Source organism: Thalassophryne amazonica, chromosome 1, assembly GCF_902500255.1.
Source record: "Thalassophryne amazonica chromosome 1, fThaAma1.1, whole genome shotgun sequence".
NCBI lineage: Eukaryota > Metazoa > Chordata > Actinopteri > Batrachoidiformes > Batrachoididae > Thalassophryne > Thalassophryne amazonica.
Window position 1 is genome coordinate 119,274,184 of NC_047103.1, and position 23,155 is coordinate 119,297,338.

Consider the following 23,155-nt stretch of genomic DNA (forward strand, 5'->3'; position numbering starts at 1 on the left):
GTCTTCTGCTGGGATTGGTTGGGGCTGAGGGAGAGAACCAGGAAAAAGACATGCTGTGGAAGAGAGCAGAGATCAATCACTAATGATTAAAAGAGAAAACAACACTCAGTGCGTCCCCCAGCAGTCTAAGTCTATAGCAACATAACTAAGGGATGGTTCAGGGTCACCTGATCCAGCCCTAACTATAAGCTTTAGCAAAAAGGAAAGTTTTAAGCCTAATCTTAATAGTAGAGAGGGTGTCTGTCTCCCTGATCCGAATTGGGAGCTGGTTCCACAGGAGAGGAGCCTGAAAGCTGAAGGCTCTGCCTCCCATTCTACTCTTACAAACCCTAGGAACTACAAGTAAGCCTGCAGTCTGAGAGCGAAGCGCTCTATTGGGGTGATATGGTACTATGAGGTCCCTAAGATAAGATGGGACCTGATTATTCAAAACCTTATAAGTAAGAAGAAGAATAATTTTAAATTCTATTCTAGAATTAACAGGAAGCCAATGAAGAGAAGCCAATATGGGTGAAATATGCTCTCTCCTTCTAGTCCCTGTCAGTACTGTAGCTGCAGCATTTTGAATTAACTGAAGGCTTTTCAGGGAACTTTTAGGACAACCTGATAATAATGAATTACAATAGTCCAGCCTAGAGGAAATAAATGCATGAATTAGTTTTTCAGCATCACTCTGAGACAAGAACTTTCTAATTTTAGAGATATTGCGCAAATGCAGAAAAGCACTCCTACATATTTGTTTAATATGCGTATTGAATGAAATATCCTGATCAAAAATGACTCCAAGATTTCTCACAGTATTACTAGAGGTCAGGGTAATGCCATCCAGAGTAAGGATCTGGTTAGACACCATGTTTCTAAGATTTGTGGGGCCAAGTACAATAACTTCAGTTTTATCTGAGTTTAAAAGAAGGAAATTAGAGGTCATCCATGTCTTTATGTCTGTAAGACAATCCTACAGTTTAGCTAATTGGTGTGTGTCCTCTGGCTTCATGGATAGATAAAGCTGGAAACCTTCTGGCAATTTCTAGCTAAACTTTCAGGTCTTCTTTTTAAGAAACTTCTCCTCCATACCACTTTATCATGATGCTGTATAACTGGTGATGCAAAGCTTGCACTGTGCACAGTTTCTCCAATCACAGCCACATAAGCTTATAACTTCTTTTGGGTTGTGTCTTGGTGGCTTTCCTCACTCTTCTCCTTCTTGCACAGTCACTGTTTTTGAGAACTGTCTACTCCATGCAGATTTACAATAGAGTGCCATACTGTTTGTATTTCTTTGTAATTTATGTAAATAAAGTTCAAGACATATTCAGTGTCTTGGAAGACAACCCTGAAGAAGTTATAGGCTTCTGTGGCTGCGACTGGAGAAGTTGCTCAATTTTGAATCCTGAAATCCTTCTCTCCTCCATATTTTCAATTAATTTATATCAAGGTGTAGAGATTTCCTTTGAGTTTGAGGAAGATGATTTTAGAAATTTTTATATTGAAAAGCCTGATTTACTTTTTGTATTTGAAATGGGATAAAGAAATTAAATGTGTGAAATACCAAGGGGCCAAATACTTTTGGAGGGCATTGTATACACACACACACACCTCAACACCAACAATATATAGGAGAAAGGCAGAGTTCAGAGTATATTTTAAAAAAAAATGAGCATATAATTTGCTAATGCCAATGATTTTGCATGGGGGGGGACTAATTTCCTTATTTTTCAAATTGAGAAGTGTAAATTATTTGCAGTGGTGGACACAGCCAACCAAGAAATTAGCTTTGATAACCTCTAATCGGCTAACTGAAAAGTTATCTTTTATAACGCTAAACCAATAAACCACTAAAAATTTTTTTTATCGGAAGCTACAGCTAACCGCTAGCCGATAACTCTCAGTATTGTCTCCAGTACACTCTCAGCTTCTGACAAGCCAATTTTGAGTTTAAACACCGCCACGCTTCTGATAGAATCAGAGACAATCGCAAACCCAAACACAACCAATAAGTCAGCGCTTCTGTCTTTGTGCACCCTACCCACTGCTATAGGGAAGACTCATTATCCTTCACAGCATACAGCGGTCCAGGAAAGCAGGTTTGACTTATGGTTTTGATTTATATATCAAATTAATCCGGATAGAATAACTACATTAATGTCAACTCTGTCATTTGTACAAAGTGAAAATATAACACATCTTTTAATTTTAAAATAATGCACTAATTCTGAAATTTTGAACACATAGACCCATCTGTTGGGGTAGAGTTCAGCTCAGCTCCTCTCAGCTGCCTGACTGCTGCAAAATACATAACAGTCCGGAACCAACAAGTATGATTTTAGGGTTTACAAATGTATTTCACCCTTACTAATATGCAAAAAAAAAGGAACAAAATTTAGCAGAAGCTAATTGATCTGCTGATGGTTTTTGAAGTTATCTGAAAAGCTAATCTGCTAACAAAAAAGTTACCTTTGCTAATTAAAGGATTAGCAGAACTGTGCCCACCACTGGTTATTTGGACCCTTTCTGATCATGTGAAATCAATGTACATATTTAAAGCCACAAGTTAGTCTAGCTAGCACTATTAAACAAAAAATTCTATACCAGATTAGAAATCATTTCTTCCAATTCTTTAACTTGTGCCAGCCCTGATATAGCTAATAAAAATAAAATAAGCCAGAGTACGTCTGAAAAATGCAAGACAGATTTCCAGCCATTTTGAGACAAATTCAGGATGTCATGTCGAGATCCAATTTTAACCTGGTTTGATTTCCTATCAACTTAGGCGTGTATCACTCTCATGTCAGTGTCAAACAGCACGGTGGCTTAGTGGTTAGCACTGTTGCCTCACAGCAAGAAGGTCATGGGATCAATTCCCAACTGTGGCCTTTCTGTGTGAAGTTTGCATGTTCTCGTGTTTGCGTGGGTGCTTCGGTTTTCCTCCCACATGTAAAGACATGCAGGTTAGGTGAATTGGTAACTTTGTAATTTTCCAGGGGCCTCATGTACAAAGACTTGTGTTGACTTTCTACTAAAAGTTGTTGTACGCCAAAACCCTGAATCAGGAGTAAGCACAAATATATTCAGATGTATCAAAGTATGCGTAGGCATGAATCCATGCATGTTCGGTTTGTACATCCCACTGAACATGGAATTTTGCACCCATGCACACGCACCAAATTCCTCCCTGCCAAAGCCTTTATCTGAATATGAAAATGTATTCAAATAGTCTGATTGTGTCGTGTTGATGGCACCATAAGTGTGGAGTGTTGTGTGGTTGATGACGCTGGCCATCGTCTCTGTGTTGTGTGTAAAAATGAAAGAACTTTCAGAGACAACATACAAAAACAGCGAAAGCTGTGGTTAGGTCACTGTTCTCTCAGCTTGCTTGAAACATTACATAACATTACAGATGCTTTTATTGACAAATACTGAACACAGTCGGGGTCTTATAAAAGAAACTCTCTAGTTCCACCATCAAGAAAAATAAAACATATTAATAATATTGAAACAACAACAAAAAAAAAACATTTGAATGCGCACATGCCCAAATGTGTCCATGCTGGTTTTGGTTAGCAACAATTACAAGGATAACTTAACCACCAAGCAGCCCTCCATTGTGCACCATGCAGCACCCAGCCTGATGTACACTTGTGCACCACACGATTTGAACATTGATGGTATGAAAATGTTTCTTATTAACAAAAACAAACTCATCATGTAATGGCGCCTTTATAGCAATATGTGTGCAGTTAATATAGCTCCAATTACATCCGGGAAACCAGCTCTGGCTGCAAAATGCACTGTAATGTTGGAATGTACCTGGACGACATTCAGATGATTACATTTCACACAGCTGGCATGGCTCAGCGCAAGGTTGACTGGCACACGCCTGACCGATCAGCCAGCTCACGCTGGGATGCCAGGATGCCCAGTGTGGTCAGCAACTGTGTGGGCACAGACAAACACCTGACTCCTCACCATATTGCGCTCTGGGTCAGCTGCAGTTCTGTGCGCAGCTTCACTAACAGTGGCCTAGGTAAACAAAATCGGTTTATGAGCCAATTATCGTCATTTGCAAGTAAATCCTCACATTCAGTGAGTACATGCTCATACATATTTGTTATATTTCATGTTATTTTATCAAATCAATTTTATTTATATACTGCCAAATCACAACAAACAGTCCCTCCAAGGTGCTTTATACTGTAAGGCAAAAGCCATACAGTAATTACAGAAAAACCCCAACGGTCAAAACGACCCCCTATGAGCAAGCACTTGGCAACAGTGGGAAGGAAAACTCCCTTTTAACAGGAAGAAAGCTCCAGCAGAACCAGGCTCAGGGAGGGGCAGTCTTCTGCTGGGACTGGTTGGGGCTGAGGGGAGAGAATCAGGAAAAAGACATGCTGTGGAAGAGAGCAGAGATCAATCACCAATGATTAAAAGCAGAGTGGTGCATACAGAGCAAAAAGAGGTGAATAAAAAGAAACACTGGGTGCATCATGGGAAACCCCCCAGCAGTCTAAGTCTATAGCAGCATAACTAAGGGATGGTTCAGGGTCACCTGATCCAGCCCTAACTATAAGCTTTTTCAAAAAGGAAAGTTTTAAGCTTAATCTTAAAAGTAGAGAGGGTGTCTGTCTCCCTAATCTGGATTGGGAGCTGGTTCCACAGGAGAGGAGCCTGAAAGCTGAAGGCTCTGCCTCCCATTCTACTCTTACAAACCCTAGGAACTACAAGTAAGCCTGCAGTCTGAGAGCGAAGCGCTCTATTGGGGTGATACGGTACTATGAGGTCCCTAAGATAAGATGGGACCTGATTATTCAAAACCTTATAAGTAAGAAGAAGAATTTTAAATTCTATTCTGGAATTAACAGGGAGCCAATGAAGAGAAGCCAATATGGGTGAAATATGCTCTCTCCTTCTAGTCCCTGTCAGTACTCTAGCTGCAGCATTTTGAATTAACTGAAGGCTTTTCAGGGAACTTTTAGGACAACCTGATAATAATGAATTACAATAGTCCAGCCTAGAAGAAATAAATGCAAGAATTAGCTTTTCAGCATCACTCTGACAAGACCTTTCTAATTTTAGAGATATTGCGCAAATGCAAAAAAGCAGTCCTACATATTTGCTTAATATGTGCATTGAAGGACATATCCTGATCAAAAATGACTCCAAGATTTCTCACAGTATTACTGGAGGTCAGGGTAATGCCATCCAGAGTAAGGATCTGGTTAGACACCATGTTTCTAAGATTTGTGGGGCCAAGTACAATAACTTCAGTTTTATCTAAATTTAAAAGCAGGAAATTAGAGGTCATCCATGTCTTTATGTCTGAAAGACATTCCTGCAGTTTAACTAATTGGTGTGTGTCCTCTGGCTTCATGGATAGATAAAACTGGGTATCATCAGTGTAACAATGAAAATTTAAGCAATGCTTTCTAATAATACTGCCTAAGGGAAGCATGTATAAAGTCAATAAAATCGGTCCTAGCACAGAACCTTGTGGAAATCCATAATTAACGTTAGTCCATGAAGAAGACTCCCCATTTACATGAACAAATTGTAATATATTAGATAAATATGATTCAAACCACTGCAGCGCAGTGCCTTTAATACCTATGGCATGCTCTAATCTCTGTAATAAAATTTTATGGTCAACAGTATCAAAAGCTGCACTGAGGACTAACAGGACGAGCACAGAGATGAGTCCACTGTCTGAGGCCATAAGAAGATCATTTGTAACCTTCAATAATGCTGTTTCTGTACTATGATGAATTCTGAAACCTGACTGAAACTCTTCAAATAGACCATTCCTCTGCAGATGATCAGTTAGCTGTTTAACAACTACCCTTTCAAGAATTTTTGAGAGAAAAGGAAGGTTGGAGATTGGCCTATAATTAGCTAAGATAGCTGGGTCAAGTGATGGCTTTTTAAGTAATGGTTTAATTACTGCCACCTTAAAAGCCTGTGGTACATAGCCAACTAATAAAGATAGATTGATCATATTTAAGATCGAAGCATTAATTAATGGTAGGGCTTCCTTGAGCAGCCTGGTAGGAATGGGGTCTAATAGACATGTTGATGATTTGGAGGAAGTGACTAATGAAAGTAACTCATACAGAACAATCAGAGAGAAAGAGTCTAACCAAATACCAGCATTACTGAAAGCAGTTGAACATAAAGATATGTCTTTGGGATGGTTCTGAATATTTTTTTCTCTAATAGTTAAAATTTTATTTGCAAAGAAAGTCATGAAGTCATTACTAGTTAAAGTTAAAGGAATACTCAGCTCAATAGAGCTCTGACTCTTTGTCAGCCTGGCTACAGTGCTGAAAAGAAACCTGGGGTTGTTCTTATTTTCTTCAATTAGTGATGAATAGTAAGATGTCCTAGCTTTACGGAGGGCTTTTTTATAGAGCAACAGACTCTTTTTCCAGGCTAAATTAAGATCTTCTAAATTAGTGAGATGCCATTTCCTCTCCAGCTTACGGGTTATCTTCTTTAAGCTGCGAGTTTATGTTATGTGTAGGTCATAAATAACCTTTAAAAAGTCAAAAACACATTAATTTTTGATGGATGTAGCATTTGCTTCCCTTCTTCAAAACTGACACAGTAGCTTTTATCCAGTGAGGCAGAGTTGTCAGGCAGAGTTTTTCTGTAATCTTGACCATTTTTTTTTCAGTGTTTTGAGTGGGAGTGTGTTATTACACTGGCCAACACAATTTTTCTTGCATAGAGTTTTTAAACAGATTTTGGGTAATTTGAGGGTGCTGAATCAGAATACAGAATATAGTTTTTGCTAATCACATCACATTTTTGAGATATGAAAACCTATTTCTCGTATCAAGCATTGACATAAAAGCTGCAGTCTTGCGCTCCTCTTCAGTGCCATAAATGGTGTTACGGCTCTTGCTCACATTTTGTGAACCTGGTTGAAGCTGCTGTTGTGCATGATTAGTGGCGTCAAACCCGTGAGTGAATGAGCAACTTTTGCATAAACAACCAATATGGAACATGGAGACTGCAAAAAACAAAACAAAACAAAAAAACCCTGATGTGATTGAGGAAATCTGAGCTCAGATTCGGATTCAGCACTCCAAAATAACCCTAAATCAGTTCTCAGAGTCCATGCAAGACTAGTGTTATTATTAATTTTATTTATTTATTTGTTTATTTTTACAATATAACGTCTTTAATAGTTGGCTTATTTGAACAATAGCTGAACCTGGAATGATTTCATTGTCAAACCTGCTCTTTAAAGGATAAAACCTGGATGAAATCCTTCTTCATCATAGTTTTCACACTGTCGTGTTTTCCTGAGGCTGTGGACTGAAGATTAAGTTGCTCTCTTAAGTTTTAATGAGCGTTTAGTGCTAAAGTCTGCTGTTCACACAAATGATCATGTGATTGTTTGTAAAGAGTAAATAGTTTGTACAGTTTAACAGTTCCATGAAAACTATTAACTTTTGTTTGCGTGTGAAAATGAGTGAACCCCCTCCCCTTGCTCAGCTTCAGACAAACACCGTCTTGGTTGCTTGTGAGCTTTTTAGAAACACAAAGCTTTTAAACTCTCAAATAAGCTGTTTTTGAATGTAAAAGCAGCTACGGACACAGGAGGAGTTTTGGAATATTTAATGAAGGATTTTGATGGAGTTGTTTTCTTTCACTCAGACAGAGAGAGAACCTGCATTCCTGTGCTCTGCAGCTGCTGTACACAGTACTCTGGACTCACGGAACGCTGAAGTCGCTGACTAGCCATCTGTTTTTAAAAAAAATGGACGCATGAAGGCAGAACTTGCCAACGAGTGAGTCGCTACATCCAGCGCTACATTAATAAACTGTCATATCAGCATAGGGGTTGAAAAATTATCAGCCCGGCCAATTATCGTCGTCTGTCTGCAAAAATGCTGAATATTTTTGCCGATAATTGGTCGGGCCAATAATCTGTGGACCCGCTAGTTTGAAGCTCGAAGAGCTTCATGTGACACTACCTTTAGAAGTATGCAGACTCTGTGCAAGAAGGAGACTTGTGACAAAAGCTACTAAGATACCTTGACAACTCTGAAAGAGTTGTAGGCTTCTGTGGCTATAATCGGTGAAACTGCCTCAATCAGTGGTGGTGATGGAGGCTTTAGTAAGCAACAAATTCATTACCTACTGCCTCGTATAGAGAAGGCTGACTGGCTATAAAAATCAGGTCAAGTCTGGGAGCATACATTGGTGCCATGCTCCCACACGTATGCCACATGTGTTCGGGGGGGAGACGGGGTGCAACACGCACACGTGCGATACACATGTAGTTCTTGTGTGTCGATGTTTGCAAAGCCACACTCATGGGGGCACTTAGACAAATTTCACCGCCAGCTTGACAGTGATTGTCTGCTGATTGTTTTCGTGCTAATAGTGCGAATGGCCACACATTTTCTAAATGCCAAGCGAACGGTGTAGATGTTCGTGTGTCACCTGGAATTTGGCGACACCTGCCGCGAGAGTGATCAAATGGGCTCTCACAGGGCACACTCTGTCTTTCAGCTGCTGAGTGGACACCGGACCTGTCCCAAGTAGTGCTACTGCTTCTGGACCTGACTGTACATGTCATTTGTCTTTTTCTGATATATTTTTCTCAGTCTGTGCACAACAGTAATGTCTGTCCAGGACAGGCGTATTAGAACATTGGCAGGTGAGAATACTGAATCAAATATTTGATAATTGCTTATAGGGCCAAACATTCATTTCTTTTCCACTCTTGAATGAGAAAGTGTATCCAAATACAGAGCACATTGCAAGCACGTTAAAATCAATCCAATGCGCGTGTTTGACAATTTAACAGTTCTGTCAGCCATTAAGAAAAAGAAGACACATTCAATCCATGCTGCTCCTTTATGTTTTCATTTATTTTATTTTTTAAGTTAACAGATTTTATTAAATGTCACTTCTCAGTTCACTTGGTGCAGAATTGTCAGAGTAAAACTGGGACACCGAGTAATATTGATTGAAAATTTTAATTGTTAAAAATGTGTTGTAAAACAGGAGGTGGACAAGATGAACCAAATAATGGAGGAAACAGTTGAGTAAAAGATATCAGGATTTATTATAGAAATGGTGATATTGCAATGGTTGATGGATGCACAGAAGACAGAGACACTGGTGGAGTTGGCGGTAGATTGCTTGGGCGGGGTGGTAGCCAGTGGAGCTGTTGGTGGCTGCAGACTTAAAAAACAGGAAACAGAAAAATTATTGAAATTCTCTAAACACGCATTGAAGACAATCACAACAAGACTAGGAGCTAGAGGCTAAGGTTTTAATGCACTGTTACTGCACTGGTTGACAGAATAATATGGTGAAGGTGGGCTGAACAACCAGGACTGAAATATTGTCAGGAGATGGAGAACAGGTGTGCAGTCACCGCAGATGAATCCAATTAGCAGTTTCACTGGTGTGGCCAGGGGGAAGGTGTGAGAGAGACAGCAGGGAAAAACAGAAACAAAACAAACAAACAACATAAGAACCATAAGATATTCATTGTTGTTGTTGTTATTAAAAGTAGCATTATTACTGTAAAAATGTCTTCAAATGTGGATCTTTACCCTGAAGGGGTTGGAGAGGGGTTGGCATTCCCACCCCTCCTACCTGTGGCTACACGGCTGCCTGTCTGTTTCTGTGAGCAGGAAGGCAACACACACAGGAAAAACATGTTCATGTGGAAGTCCTGATGGTAGGAAGTTCATATCACAGACACCATACATCCAGAAACACACCTGGGGCGTATTTGAAGGAAAGGATATTGTTTTTTTTTGTTTGTTTGTTGTTTTTTTTAAAGCATTCACTGCAGATGTACTGCCTGGTGGTGTTATTGCTGAAATATTGTTCAGATGTCAAGTATCTTGTGCATTTCAGATATCTACCTCACACTTAAACTAACTAACATCCTTAAACCATTTAATTGAAGTTGAATTTGAATTCATGAGGCCATTACACAGCTGGATTTGTGATGACAGCTGAGGAAAAAATAGTGCACAAGATCTGCACGAGTAGAGTTGGGAGCAGTGGTGGGCACAGCTAACTGCAAATGTGCTAACTGAAAAGTTAACTTTTATAACCCTAAAATCATAAACTGTTAAAATAAAATTTGCGGAAGTTACAGCTAACCGCTAACTTTTAGTATTGACTCAGCACACTGTCAGCGACTGAGAAGCCAGTTTTGAGTTTAAGCACTGCAGGGGCTTCTGAGTAAAATCAAAGGCAAATGAACAAAGAGCCAGAGCTTTTTCTCTTTATGTACCTGGCCCACTGCTGCTATGCATTTACTTTTAACATACAACTACACAGACAGTGGCACAAGAGATCAAACGCAAAGCACTTTTCACTCATGGTTTCAAAACTATTTCTGCATAGTTTATCAACAGTAATGGCAACTCTGTCATTTTTACAAAGTGAAAATATTGCACATATCTTTTAAAGTCATGTGCTAATTCTGAAGGTTTGACCATTAACTGACACACGTGCCAAAAGGCATTATGGGAAATGAATCTCCTCTCATCAACCCCCACCCCTGTCAAAATGCATAGAACACATCTGCATTGGAGTGTGAATAGTGACCAACATGTGATTGGTGATTCACAAATGCTGAATCACACACAAACAGAATTTTCAGTTTTGCAAATGCCTTTTTTTTTATAACTGTGCCCAACGCTGTTTGGGAAGTACTGCATTATGTTTCCAAAGATAGAGTTGAATTGTTCAACTCCAAAATTATTTTGGTGGAAAGAACAAAATATGTGGCTGGTGTCAGACTCTTTCTGTCTTTGTCTGCAGGGCGATACGTTCCTCCACATTTGCGGAACAAAGACGTGACTAAAAATGGTGAGCTAGATTAAGTAATGCAGACAAACCTTTATATGTTGGTGAAAATGCCTGAAAACTTGTTTTATTTCCAGCTGGAACTGCCTTTTCTGCTGGTCGACAGGGTGGCTACACGATTACACCTACTGCTAACTGTAAGTTCCTTCTTGAACTCGCTTGGTTCAGCTGCCCACAAATACATCAAGTCAAGTCAACTTTGTCAATTCTGCAAAGCATGCACAGATATATTAAGAATTGAAATTCCGTTACTCAGCCTTCCAGACAATACAGAGTAAAACAACCAGTAAGAACAGTCTCTTATGTGCAGAGCTATCACAACGGTAAGAATATATTTAGACATAATCTAAAAAAAAAAAAATCTGGAAATCACAATGTATGATTTTTTTTTTTTTTATTTATTAGTATGGTACTGCTGCAAATAAGTATTTGAACACCTGTGAAAATCAATGTTAACATTTGGTACAGTAGCCTTTGTTTGCAATTACAGAGGTCAAACGTTTCCTGTAGTTTTTCACCAGGTTTGCACACACTGCAGCAGGGATTTTGGTCCACTCCTCCATACAGATCTTCTCTAAATCTTTCAGGTTTGGAGTTTCAGCTCCCTCCAAAGATTTTGTATTGAGTTCAGGTCTAGAGACTGGCCAGGCCACTCCAGGACCTTGAAATACTTTTTACGGAGCCCCTCCATAGTTGCCCTGGCTGTGTGTTTGGGGTCATTGTCATGCTGGAAGACCCAGCCACGACCCATCTTCAGCGCTCTTACTGAGGGAAGGAGGTTGTTTGCCAAAATCTCGCAATACATGAACCCATCCATCCTCCCTTCAGTACGGTGCAGTCGTCCTGTCCCCTTTGCAGAAGAGCACCCCCAGAGTATGATGTTTCCACCCCGATGCTTCGCGGTTGGGATGTTTTTTTTGGAGGTTGTTCTCATCCTCTAAACATGGTAAGTGGAGATGAATCCAGAAAGCTCTGTTTTGGTCTCATGTGACCACATGACCTTCTCCCGTGCCTCCTCTGGATCATCCAGATGGTCACTGGTGAACTTCAAATGGGTCTGCACATGTGCTGGCTTGAGCAGGGGGACCTTGCTGCCCTGCAGGATTTTAAACCATGACAGCATCATGTGTTACTAATGTAATCTTTGTGACTGTGGTCCCAGCTCTCTTCAGGTCATTGACCAGGTCCTCCTGTGTATAGTTCTGAGCTTTCTCAGAATCATCCTTACCCCACAAAGTGAGATCTTGCATGAAATCCCAGACCGAGGGAGCTTGACAGTCATCTTGTGTTTCTTCCACATTCTAATAAATAATCATAACAGTTGTTGTCTTCTACCAAGCTGCTTGCCTGCTGTCCTGTAGTCCATTCCAGCCTTGTGCAGGTCTACAGTTTGTCCCTGGTGTCCTTAGACAGCTCTTTGGTCCTGGATATGGTGGACAGGTTGGAGTGTGATTGATTGAGTGTGTGAACAGGTGTCTTTTATACAGGTAACAAGTTCAAATAGGTGCAGTTAATACAGGTAAAGAGTGCAGAATAAGAGGGCTTCTTAAAGAAAAATTAACAGGTCTGTGAGAGCCAGAATTCTTGCTGGTTGGTAGGTGGTCAGATACTTACTTGCAGCAGTAACATACAAATAAATTATTAAAAAAAATCATACATTGTGATTTCTGGATTTTTTTTTTTTAGATTATGTCTCTCACAGTGGACATGCACCTATGATGAAAATTTCAGACCCCTCCATGATTTGTAAGTGGGAGAACTTGCAAAACCGCAGGGTGTTCAAATACTTATTTTCCTCACTTTATATATCTGGTAGACAGTAGAATGTGATCAGTGAGGTACCGGCACACGACACCAGTGTGTCTTGTGCAAATTGAGCATTGATTCAACATTGATGAGCTTATTCAGACTAATTTAAGGTGCATGTAGTGCATAAGTAGCCCTTGGAGATATGTGCAGTGTTTGTGAGGTGTATGTCAGGAGTAAGAAGTCAGTGTGTGTGTGTGTGGGGGGGGTGTTAGGATCCAGAGTTTGTGTGTGAGGGGGCAGCAGGGGAAATGGGGGAAGAGCAGGGAGGGAGTTGAGTGCTCTGACAGCCTGGTGAGTGAAACTGCCCCTCAGGCGGCTGGTCCTGGCCTGGAGACTCCTCTGTCTCCTCCCTGATGGTAGCAGGCTGATGAGGCAGTTTAATGGGTGGGTGGGATCTCTCGTGATGCGGATGGCCTTGCAGTTCAGGCAGGTGCTATATATGTTGTCGGGGAGGGGGTTGCCTATGATCTTCTCAGCTGCTCTCATGATGTGCTAGAAGGGTCCTGCGGCAGGATGTGGTGCAGGCGCCATACCACACCGTGATGCAACTTGATAGGATGCTCTCAAACGTGCCCCTATAGAAAGTACATGTTATTGGGGGCGGGGTCGTAGCTCTTCTTAGATTGTGGAGGAAGTGGAGGCATTGGTGAGCTTTCTTGGCCAGTGATGTAGTGTTGGTGGTCCATAAGAGATCCTCTGTGAGGAACTTGGTGCTGCTCACCCTCTCCACAGCAGCACCATTGATGGTTGGGGGGGGGGGGGGGGGGGGTATATAAGCTTTTGCTTCTGCCTGCACCCTTTCGACCGCACAAACTGTGTTGGGTATGTGCTCTTCTGAGCGAAGTGTTCTCTTCTCTTTTGTCTTCTCCACATTCAGGGAGAGATTTTTGTGAACACACCATGAGGTCAGGTGGTTCACCTCATTCCTGTAGTTGGTCTCATCGTTGTTGCTGATGAGACCCACCATGGTTGTGTCGTCTGTGAACTTGATGAGGAGGTTGTGCAGTGGTGTCCAGTTGTGGGTCACCAGGGTGAAGAGGAGGGGGCTCAGCACCCATCCTTGTGTTCAAAGTGATGATGTTGGATGTGTTGCTGCCGACCCGCACTACCTGTGGTCTCCCTGTCAGGAAGTCCAGCAGCCAGCTGCACAGTGAGGTGTTCAATCCCAGCCGGTTCAGGTGGACAATCAGCTGTTGGGGGATGATTGTGTTGAATGCCGAGCTTAAGTCAGTGAACAGCATTCTAACATATGAGTCTGTATTGTCAAGATATAAGGGTGGGTGGAGGGCGGTGGCGATAGCATCCTTGGTCAAGCGATTAGACTGATATGCGAACTCGAAAGGGTCTGGTGTGTGTGTGTGTGTGTGTGTGTGTGTGTGTGTGTGTGTGTGTGTGTGTGTGTGTGTGTGTGTGTGTGTGTGTGTGTGTGTGTGTGTGTGTGTTTGCAGAATTGACGTGCTCCATGAGTAGCCTTTCAAAGCACTTCATGAGGATGGGGGTGAGTGCAGCTGGTGACTGCAGAGGAAAAAGACCATCCAGATTGTTACCAGTGCTAAGTTCAAAAGCCAGCATCTATGATGGTATGGGGCTGTGTTAGTGCCCATGGCATGGGCAACTTACACATCTGTGATGGCACCATCAATGCTGAAATGTACATCCAGGTTTTGGAGCAACACATGCTGCCATCCAAACAACGTCTTTTTCAGGGATGTCCCTGCTTATTTCAGCAAAACAATGCCAAGCCACATTCTGCACGTGTTACAACAGCCTGGCTTCATAGTTAAAGAGTGTGGGTACTAGACTGGTCTGCCTGAAGTCCAGACCTGTCACCCATTGAAAATGTGTGGCGCATTATAAAGCTCAAAATACGACAATGGAAACCCGGGACTGTTGAACAACTGAAGTCGGACATCAAGCAAGAATGGGAAAGAATTCCACCTACAAAGCTTCTAGTGTCCTCAGTTCCCAAACGCTTATTGACTGTTGGTAGAAGGAAAGGTGATGTAACACAGTGGTAAACATACCACTGTCCCAGCTTTGTTGAAATGTGTTGAAGGCATCCATTTCAAAATGACCAAATATTTGCACAAAAACAATAAAGTTTATTAGTTTGAACATTAAATATCTTGTCTTTGTGGTGTATTCAATTGAATATAGGTTGAAGAGGATTTGCAAATCATTGTATTCTGTTTTCATTTACATTTTACACAACGTCAACGACAAGATAAGACTTTACTGATCTCACAGTGGAGAAATTTACATGTAAAAATACACAAGATGAGTGCAAGTAGAGGAAAATGTGCAACTAACAGTGTGCAAAGATAAGCAGTAATAATAATACTTGTAACAATACAATAAAATAAGAAAATGAGGTGTGTATGTATGTATATATATATATATATATATATAAATAAACATGATTGGAGTTAAAAAATAGGCGCATCTTATTTACAATATGTGAAGTACAGTTTGGATGTGGTAAGGTGACACTAGTGCTGGAATTTGTAAACAAGCTGTTATTGCACATGATTTGTAGACAGATTAATATTGCACATGATTTGTGGACATATTATTGCATGTGGTTATTTCGCAGTGTTATTGTACAGTCTGACAGCAGCAGGGATGAACGACCTGCGGGTCGTTCCTTCTTGCACTGAGGGTGCCTCAGTCTGTCACTGAAGGAGCTACTCAGCTCCACTACAGTCCGGTGCAGAGGGTGAGAGGAGTTGTCCATGATGGATTTGAACTTAGCTAACACCCTCCTCTCTGCCACCTCCTCCAAAGAGTCCAGGGGACAGCCCAAGACAGAGCTGGACTTCCTGACCAACTTGTTCAGTTTCTTTCTCTCCCGCTCTGTGCTGCCCAGGGCCCAACAGATGACAGCATAGAGGAGAGTACAGGCTACAACAGAGTCATAGAAAGTCTGCTCACTCCAAAGGATCTCAGTCTCCTCAGGAGGTGGAGGCGACTCTGGCCTTTTTCGTACAGGGCGTTGGTGTTGTGAGTCCAGTCCAGTTTGTTATTGAGGTGAACACCCAGGTATTTGAAGCTGTCCACAGTCTCTATGTCCTCCCCCTGGATGTTCACCGGTGGGTGAGGTGGTGGTTTCCTCCTGAGATTGATCACCATCTCCCTCGTCTTACTGATGTTGAGACACAAGTGGTTGCACTCACACCAGTCCACAAAGTCTGTGATGACCGACCGGTACTCCAGCTCATTGCTCTCAGACACACGACCCACAATGGCGGAGTCATCAGACAGCTTCTGGAGATGGCAGCTGTCCGTGTTGTATGTGAAGTCCGAGGTGTAAAGGGTGAAAATTGTATTCTGTTTTCATTTTTACACAGCGTCCCAACTTCATTGGAATTTGGGTTGTAAAAACAATCAGACACATACGCTGGATTATAATAAAAACCGATCAGACACATGCACTGGATTATAATCAAAAACGATCAGACACATGCACTGGATTATAATCAAAAACGATCAGACACATGCACTGGATTATAATCAAAAACGATCAGACACATGCACTGGATTATAATAAAAACGATCAGACACATGCACTGGATTATAATAAAAACGATCAGACGTGCACTGGTTTCTAATAAAACGATCAGACAGGTGCACTGGATTATCATAAAAACGATCAGACGTGCACTGGTTTGTAATAAAAACGATCAGACGTGCACTGGATTGTAATAAAAACGATCAGACACGTGCACTGGATTATCACAAAAACGATCAGACACGTGCACTGGATTATCACAAAAACGATCAGACACGTGCACTGGATTATCACAAAAACGATCAGACACGTGCACTGGATTATCATAAAAACGATCAGACAAATGAACTGGGCCAGAGAGTGTGTGCCAATTACAGGGACATCACACTTCTCAGCCTCCCTGGTAAATTGGACACTGGGAATATTCTCTTGATTAGTTTTTGCCATTTCTCTCTCTGCAGATGGTTGGGATGGAGGTCGCAACAATTTTGTTAATGGCTACCATGACAACCGCATAAATGGTGGCAACTCTTTTAACCGTGGACCCCCTCGTATGGAGCGGGGTCGAGGTGGAATTGGTGGAGGTTACCGTGGCAACAGGGGCACAGCCTTTAACCCCATCAACCCAGTGCAGACAATGACCTTCGCTGGCTTTGAGAATAAAGGTAAGATTCAAACTTGCCACATGATTGGCCTGTCTCTATTTCATGGGTTTAACGTTATCCGTCACCACGGCGGATTTCCGTCATTTGGAAAATTTAACCTCACATACGCGCGCACATGTTGTCATGCGTGTTTTGGGGCCGAAATATGATACTGTCACTGTCAAAGCAACACCCCATTCTGTGCTAATCGAAGCAGCAGCAATGTCAGTGTGGACTGCGGAGGAAGGGACTGTGTGAATTTTCACTCCTCTCCACTCTGTTTACTGCTTGCCATGAGCCACGGTCCTTCTCCTCCCTGTCCAGCGGAGAGAGAGAGTTTTTTTGTCTGTCGGACCTGTGGCCCGGACGACCGACACCCAGCTGTTAACAGACGGTGCAGATGGCAGCAGCAGAGAACGAGTCACTTGGAAGAAAAGCACTTAATCAGTAAAGTTCCACAAAAACCACACATTAAGGATTTTTTTCCTTTCCTTTTTTACACGAGGGGCCGTAACTTCAGCTTGTCGGTGAGCCCACGTGACACCTGTAACACCGCGCACATTTGAAGGAACGAGTCATGTTTCACATAAGGGAGGACATTATCTTTAACTTCAGTTGATGAAGTGGTGAAGTGTCAGATATTAATGATCCAGTCCGGGTCTGATGGTTGGCTGCCCCTCGGAAAAACCACATTAATGAGGAACAAATAAAATCTCCGGTGGGACACAGCGGACGAGCCTCGTTTATTGATCGCACCAAAGTCCTGGTTAGTGACTTTAATCCACAAAAAGGTGAGTCATGATTGATATCTTTAAATGGCTTTGACAAAGTTTAATTTGCGGTACACTACGTTTGTTTTACGAGTGAGAGCATTGTACAATTTAAATGTGAATAAGCCAGTTTCAAGTTTCTCAGTGTGCATGCAAAATTTGACTTGCTCTTTTAAAGAGACCCCCCCCCCCCCCAGAATAAATACTGTGTTTTTACTTGACAGTTTGAAGTGACTTTTATGTTTCAGAGGGCTTCATACCCATTAAAATTCACCAGAATACACAAAATGTGACTTGCTCTCTTAAAAAAATTTCTGGGGGAGATCCCCCAGATCCCCCCCCTCCAGAATCAATCATTTTCAATTTCAATTTTCAATTTATTTTCATTTATATAGCGCCAAATCACAACAGAGCTGCCTCAGAGCGCTTCACGCAGGTAAGGTCTAACCTTACCAACCCCCAGAGCAACAGTGGTAAGGAAAAACTCCCCTGAGGAAGAAACCTCAAGCAGACCAGACTCAAAGGGGTGACCCTCTGCTTGGGCCATGCTACAAACATAAATTACAGAACAATTCACAGAACAATTCATGGACAAATACATAAGAAATGCTATTGGTGCACAGGACAGGAGGATTGCCAACACCAATACAACTTCCATCTCTGGATGGAACTGCACCTTAAACAGAGAGAAAAAACAGAATCAGGCATCAGAAAGACAAAAAAATACTGTATAATTTGCCAGCATTAAACAAGAAAAACAGAAGAAATACGAAGGTGATCGCCGGCCACTAGCCCTAAACTTCACTAAAAGACCCAGAATTTAGGTAAAGTTGAGGCTGCGGCCCGCTCCAATTACTAATAAATTAATTAAAAGAGTAAAAAGCGTAAAACAAAACTGTACCAGTATGCTAGCCATATGAAAGGGAAAATAAGTGCGTCTTAAGTCTGACTTGAAAGTCGCCACAGAATCTGACTGTTTTATTGACGCAGGGAGATCATTCCACAGAACAGGGGCACGATAAGAGAAAGCTCTGTGACCCGCAGACTTCTTATTTACCTTAGGGACACAAAGTAGTCCTGCACCCTGAGAACGTAAAGCCCAGGCCGGTACGTAAGGTTTACTTAGGTCAGCTAGGTACGGAGGTGCCAGTCCATGAATAATTTTATAGGTTAGTAGCAGAACCTTAAAATCTGATCTCACTGGGACAGGAAGCCAGTGAAGGGATGCTAAAATGGGTGTAATGTGGTCGAACTGTCTGCTTCGTGTCAAAAGCCTGGCTGCAGCATTTTGAACCAATTGGAGACCCGTAATTCTAGACTGCGGTAAACCAGAAAATAGAACATTGCAGTAGTCCAATCTAGAAGAGATAAATGCATGGATCAGGGTCTCAGCATCAGCCATAGACAGGATGGGACGAATCTTCGCTATATTTCGCAGGTGGAAGAAAGCAGTCCTAGTAATATTTCTAATGTGGAGGCCAAAGGACAACAAAGGATCAAAAATTACCCCAAGGTTCCTCACTTTGTCAGTGTGATGTATGACACATGAGCCGAGGCTGAGCGTTAACTGGTCAAATTGATGCCGATGTCTCACTGGACCAAGAACCATCATTTCAGTCTCATCAGAGTTTAAAAGTAGGAAGTTTCTAGACATCCAACTTCTCACTGCTGCAAGGCAATGTGAACGAGATTACCAGCAGTTATCGGCATGTATAACTGAGTATCATCTGCATCGCAGTGAAAGGTAATCCCAAAATGCCTCAATATGTGCCCAAGGGGTGCTATATACCCCCGTGGAACCCCAAATTTCATGTCACTAAGGTTAGAGGTAGTGTTACTGTACAAAACACAGTGAGAACGACTGGTCAAGTATGACGTCAGCCATACAAGGGCACTCCCAGTAATCCCAAAGTGATTTTCCAGCCTATCAAGTAGTATGATGATCCACTGTATCAAATGCAGCACTGAGATCTAACAGCAACAGAACTGTAGTGGTGTCCGAATCCATTGTAAGCAGAAGATCATTCACCACTTTAGTGAGAGCCGTCTCTGTGGAATGATATTTTCTAAAAGCAGACTGCAGTGGCTCAAAGACATTATTCTCAGTAAGATAGTCTACGAGCTGCCGTGACACCACTTTTTCCAGAATTTTAGAGAAAAATTATAGATTTGATATCGGCCGATAGTTTGTCAATACACTAGGGTCAAGATTGGGTTTCTTAAGTAATGGTTTAATCACTGCAGATTTGAAACATTTAGGAATAGATCCAGAAGTTAAAGAAAGATTAATAATTTCCAGCACAGTTGGCCCAAGAGTGGGCCACAGGTCCTTAAACAGTTTTGCTGGTATAGGACTAAATAAACAGGTTGTGCTTTTTGTTGACATTACGAGTTTTGTCAGCATGCCTAGTGAGATACTGTCAAATTCTGTAAATCTAGGTAATACCTCAGTAGTGGCGCTCACATCAATAGCAGGGTGTAGTGGCTGGATTAAGGCATGCCGGGATATGTTTAACCTGATGTCTTCTATTTTCTTCCCAAAGTAATTCAGGAAATCTTGTGCTGTTAAAGGAGCGCAAACTACAGGTGGTTGTCCCTGCAAAAGTGTTGCCACTGTGTTATGCTTGTTTTTATTTGATCAAATCAGAGTAGTAAGTCCGCTTTGTAGCCAATAATGCATGCTTATATTCTAAGATAGCATCACGCCACGCAAGGTGAAATACTTCTAATTTTGAACGACGCCATTTCCGTTCTAGACCTCTTGCTTTATGCTTGAGGTCACGCAGATAATCATTGAACCAAGGTGACTGATTTGGGGGAGAGCGGTTTTAACACAGGTGGTGCAATCATGTCGAGTGTAGTTTTGAGCACTGAGTTTAAACGATCCTCAAGTCTGTCTACTGACTGGGTATTTGTCAAATGTGAAGCTAAGACATCAGGCAGTCTAGCTTCGAGTTCAGTCTTAGTTGAGTTGATACATTGCCGTAATGATATATAAGGTTGTTGTTCCACTAAACACGGCAGCGAAACTGTAAACCTAATAAGTGAGTGATCAGACACTACTGATGTAAGAGGCATGATATCAATATTCGTGACAGCAATACCACGTGCGAGAACCAGATCCAGGGTATTTCCACTAATGTGCGTCGAATCCCGAATGCATTGCTGAAATCCTAATGCATCCACAATTTATTTATATGAATGTTAGTCACCAATGATCAGAATGTTATCTACACTAGTTGCCAAGTTAGAGATGAACGCACCAAATTCATCTAAGAATTCAGAATATGGGCCAGGAGGCCTATATACAGTGTCAAAGTAATACAACTGATTTTTATTCTTCTGACCTTGGCAATGTGTAATATCCTGAGCAGAGCGGAGAATCAGATGCTCAAACGAGTGATATTTGTAACCCCCAACAGCTAATAAGCTAAACATAGATTTATAAATAAGAGCAACACCCCCGCCTTGCTTCGCATCACAAGGGACGTGACTAAATGTATATGCTGGTGGGCAGGCCTCATTTAAGGGGAGGACAGCTGTAGGTTTAAGCCAGGTTTCACATAGCCCAATCATATCTAAGTGATGATCAATAATTAGATCATTGATCAACAGTGATTTTGAGGACAGTGATCTTATGTTAATGAGACCCAGTCTAAGGACCTCAGTGGGGTTGACAGTTGAACTGTTTGGGTTTAGGGGTGGTTCCAGAGTAGCATATATAAGATGCCTAGAAGTAGGTTTAGGTTTAAGACATTCCACGAGCGTTTTAGGTAGCAGACACGAAATCTTTGCTATTGCTGGAACAACCACTGGGCTATCCTCAATTCCAACATCATCCAATATAGTAATGGGTATTAAGTTTGGAAAGCATATCCCTCTATGATTTTTATGGACACGAGTACGGAAGCAGGCCAGTCTCAACTTGTTGAAATTCCCTCCCTGGCAAATAAACTGCACTAACACCATAGTGGATTTTCTGCACTAAATTCCCCGCTAAGCTAATGGATTCCACAGCCACATTTGTCATAAGCCTTGCAGGGTCTCTAATCACCTGCTCCGTGGCCTGCTGTAGATTCCTAATGTTACCCTCCCTGTAGAGCTCTATCTATGTTCACAGACAAGATGGCGGTGCCTTCCCCAGTAGGGTGGAGGCCGTCCGGCATCAGCAAGCCACGGCGGCCCCAGAACGAAGGCCAGTTATCAATAAAGCTAAGTCATTTTTGTGACCTCTGAGTGCTTCATCCTGATATCATTGGTGCCAACGTGAATAACTATGTGACTATATCTCATGTCATGTTCCTTCGTCTGTCTTCCCTTCTGCAGCGTCAGCACCCTAAGATGAGATGCAATGTCGGGAGCTCTGGCTCCAGGAATACATTTAATGTCAGCTGGCGTCTGTAACCTGACTTTGCGGGTGATAGAATCCCCTGTCACTAAAATCTGGTGTTTTGGCCTGGAGACAGGAGTGGAAGTCACTTGTGGGCTAAGAGAATTCACATCTGGCAAATCCAAGGGGGAGAACTGATTCACAGTTCGCACTGGCGAGTGTGATCGGGGTGCCACAACCGGGCACCAAGCCCTACAGGGCTTCATCCGCCTAGCCACAGTCCGAAAGCCGTCCTCCACAGCCGGCGTTTCTAAGCTGATGCTAATGGGCTCGCTAGCCGGCCCAACACTAACCTCATCTGGAGTGCCCGTAACATCTAACTCCACTGCGCTAAGAAGCTGCTCTAACTTACGGACACGGCTCTCTAAGAGAGCCACCCTATCTTCCAACATCACGCAGGATTTACAGAGGGTGTAAAGTAGAATTAGTAGTGTACTTTGTGCACTAAGAAATTCAAGAAATGTAGCCAAGCAAAGACGAGCTAACCAATAATGGCTAAGCTAACCACTCCTAAGGCTCACACAGACGCAAATAAATTTATTAAAATTCACAGCAGTTACACTGAAAAGCTAACAGAAGTATTAAACAGGTGAAACGCAACGGCTATAAAATACACTAAACAGTTCATTAACTAACAGGAGTGTAAAAAAATTAAATGAAAAAATTATGACCGGGGTCCGAAATAGCTAACGCAAGCTAACCGCTAGCAGGAGTAAAATAATTACGTAAAATTCACAGCAGTTCAACTGAAAAACGAACAGAAGTATTAAACGGGTAGAAAAGAAGCAGCTATAAAAAGTAACAACGGAGAGGGGAGGAGTCAACCTAGCTAGCGAATGCTAACCTGTGGGTGCTAATCAACTTCAACTGAATGCTAATCAATACTGTTTTTATTTCACAGTTTGAAGTGACTTTTGTTTGAGGGCTTCATACCCATTAAAATTCACCAGAATACACTAAATTTGACTTACTCTTTTAAAAAAAATTCTGGGGGATATCCCCCAGACCCTCCATAATCAATACTGTGTTTTTAACTCCACAGTTTGAAGTGAGTTTTTTGTTTCAGAGGGCTTCATACCAATTAAAATTCACTAGAATATACAAAATTTGACTTGGCTCTTTTAAAATATTTCTGGGGGGATCCCCCAGACCCCCCCCCCCCCCCCCCACAATCAATACTGTGTTT

The 23,155-nt window shown here is 41.9% G+C and overlaps 1 protein-coding gene across 1 annotated transcript in view; it reads left to right on the plus strand.

Moving 5' to 3' along the window:
* LOC117513590 (ATP-dependent RNA helicase DDX3X-like) overlaps positions 1 to 23,155 on the plus strand; it is a 156,469-nt gene that overhangs the window by 18,346 nt on the left and 114,968 nt on the right. Inside the window, 3 exon segments of the mRNA XM_034173772.1 lie at positions 10,804 to 10,851; positions 10,926 to 10,985; positions 16,627 to 16,830. Of these exon segments, the coding sequence (XP_034029663.1) occupies positions 10,804 to 10,851; positions 10,926 to 10,985; positions 16,627 to 16,830 (312 nt within the window).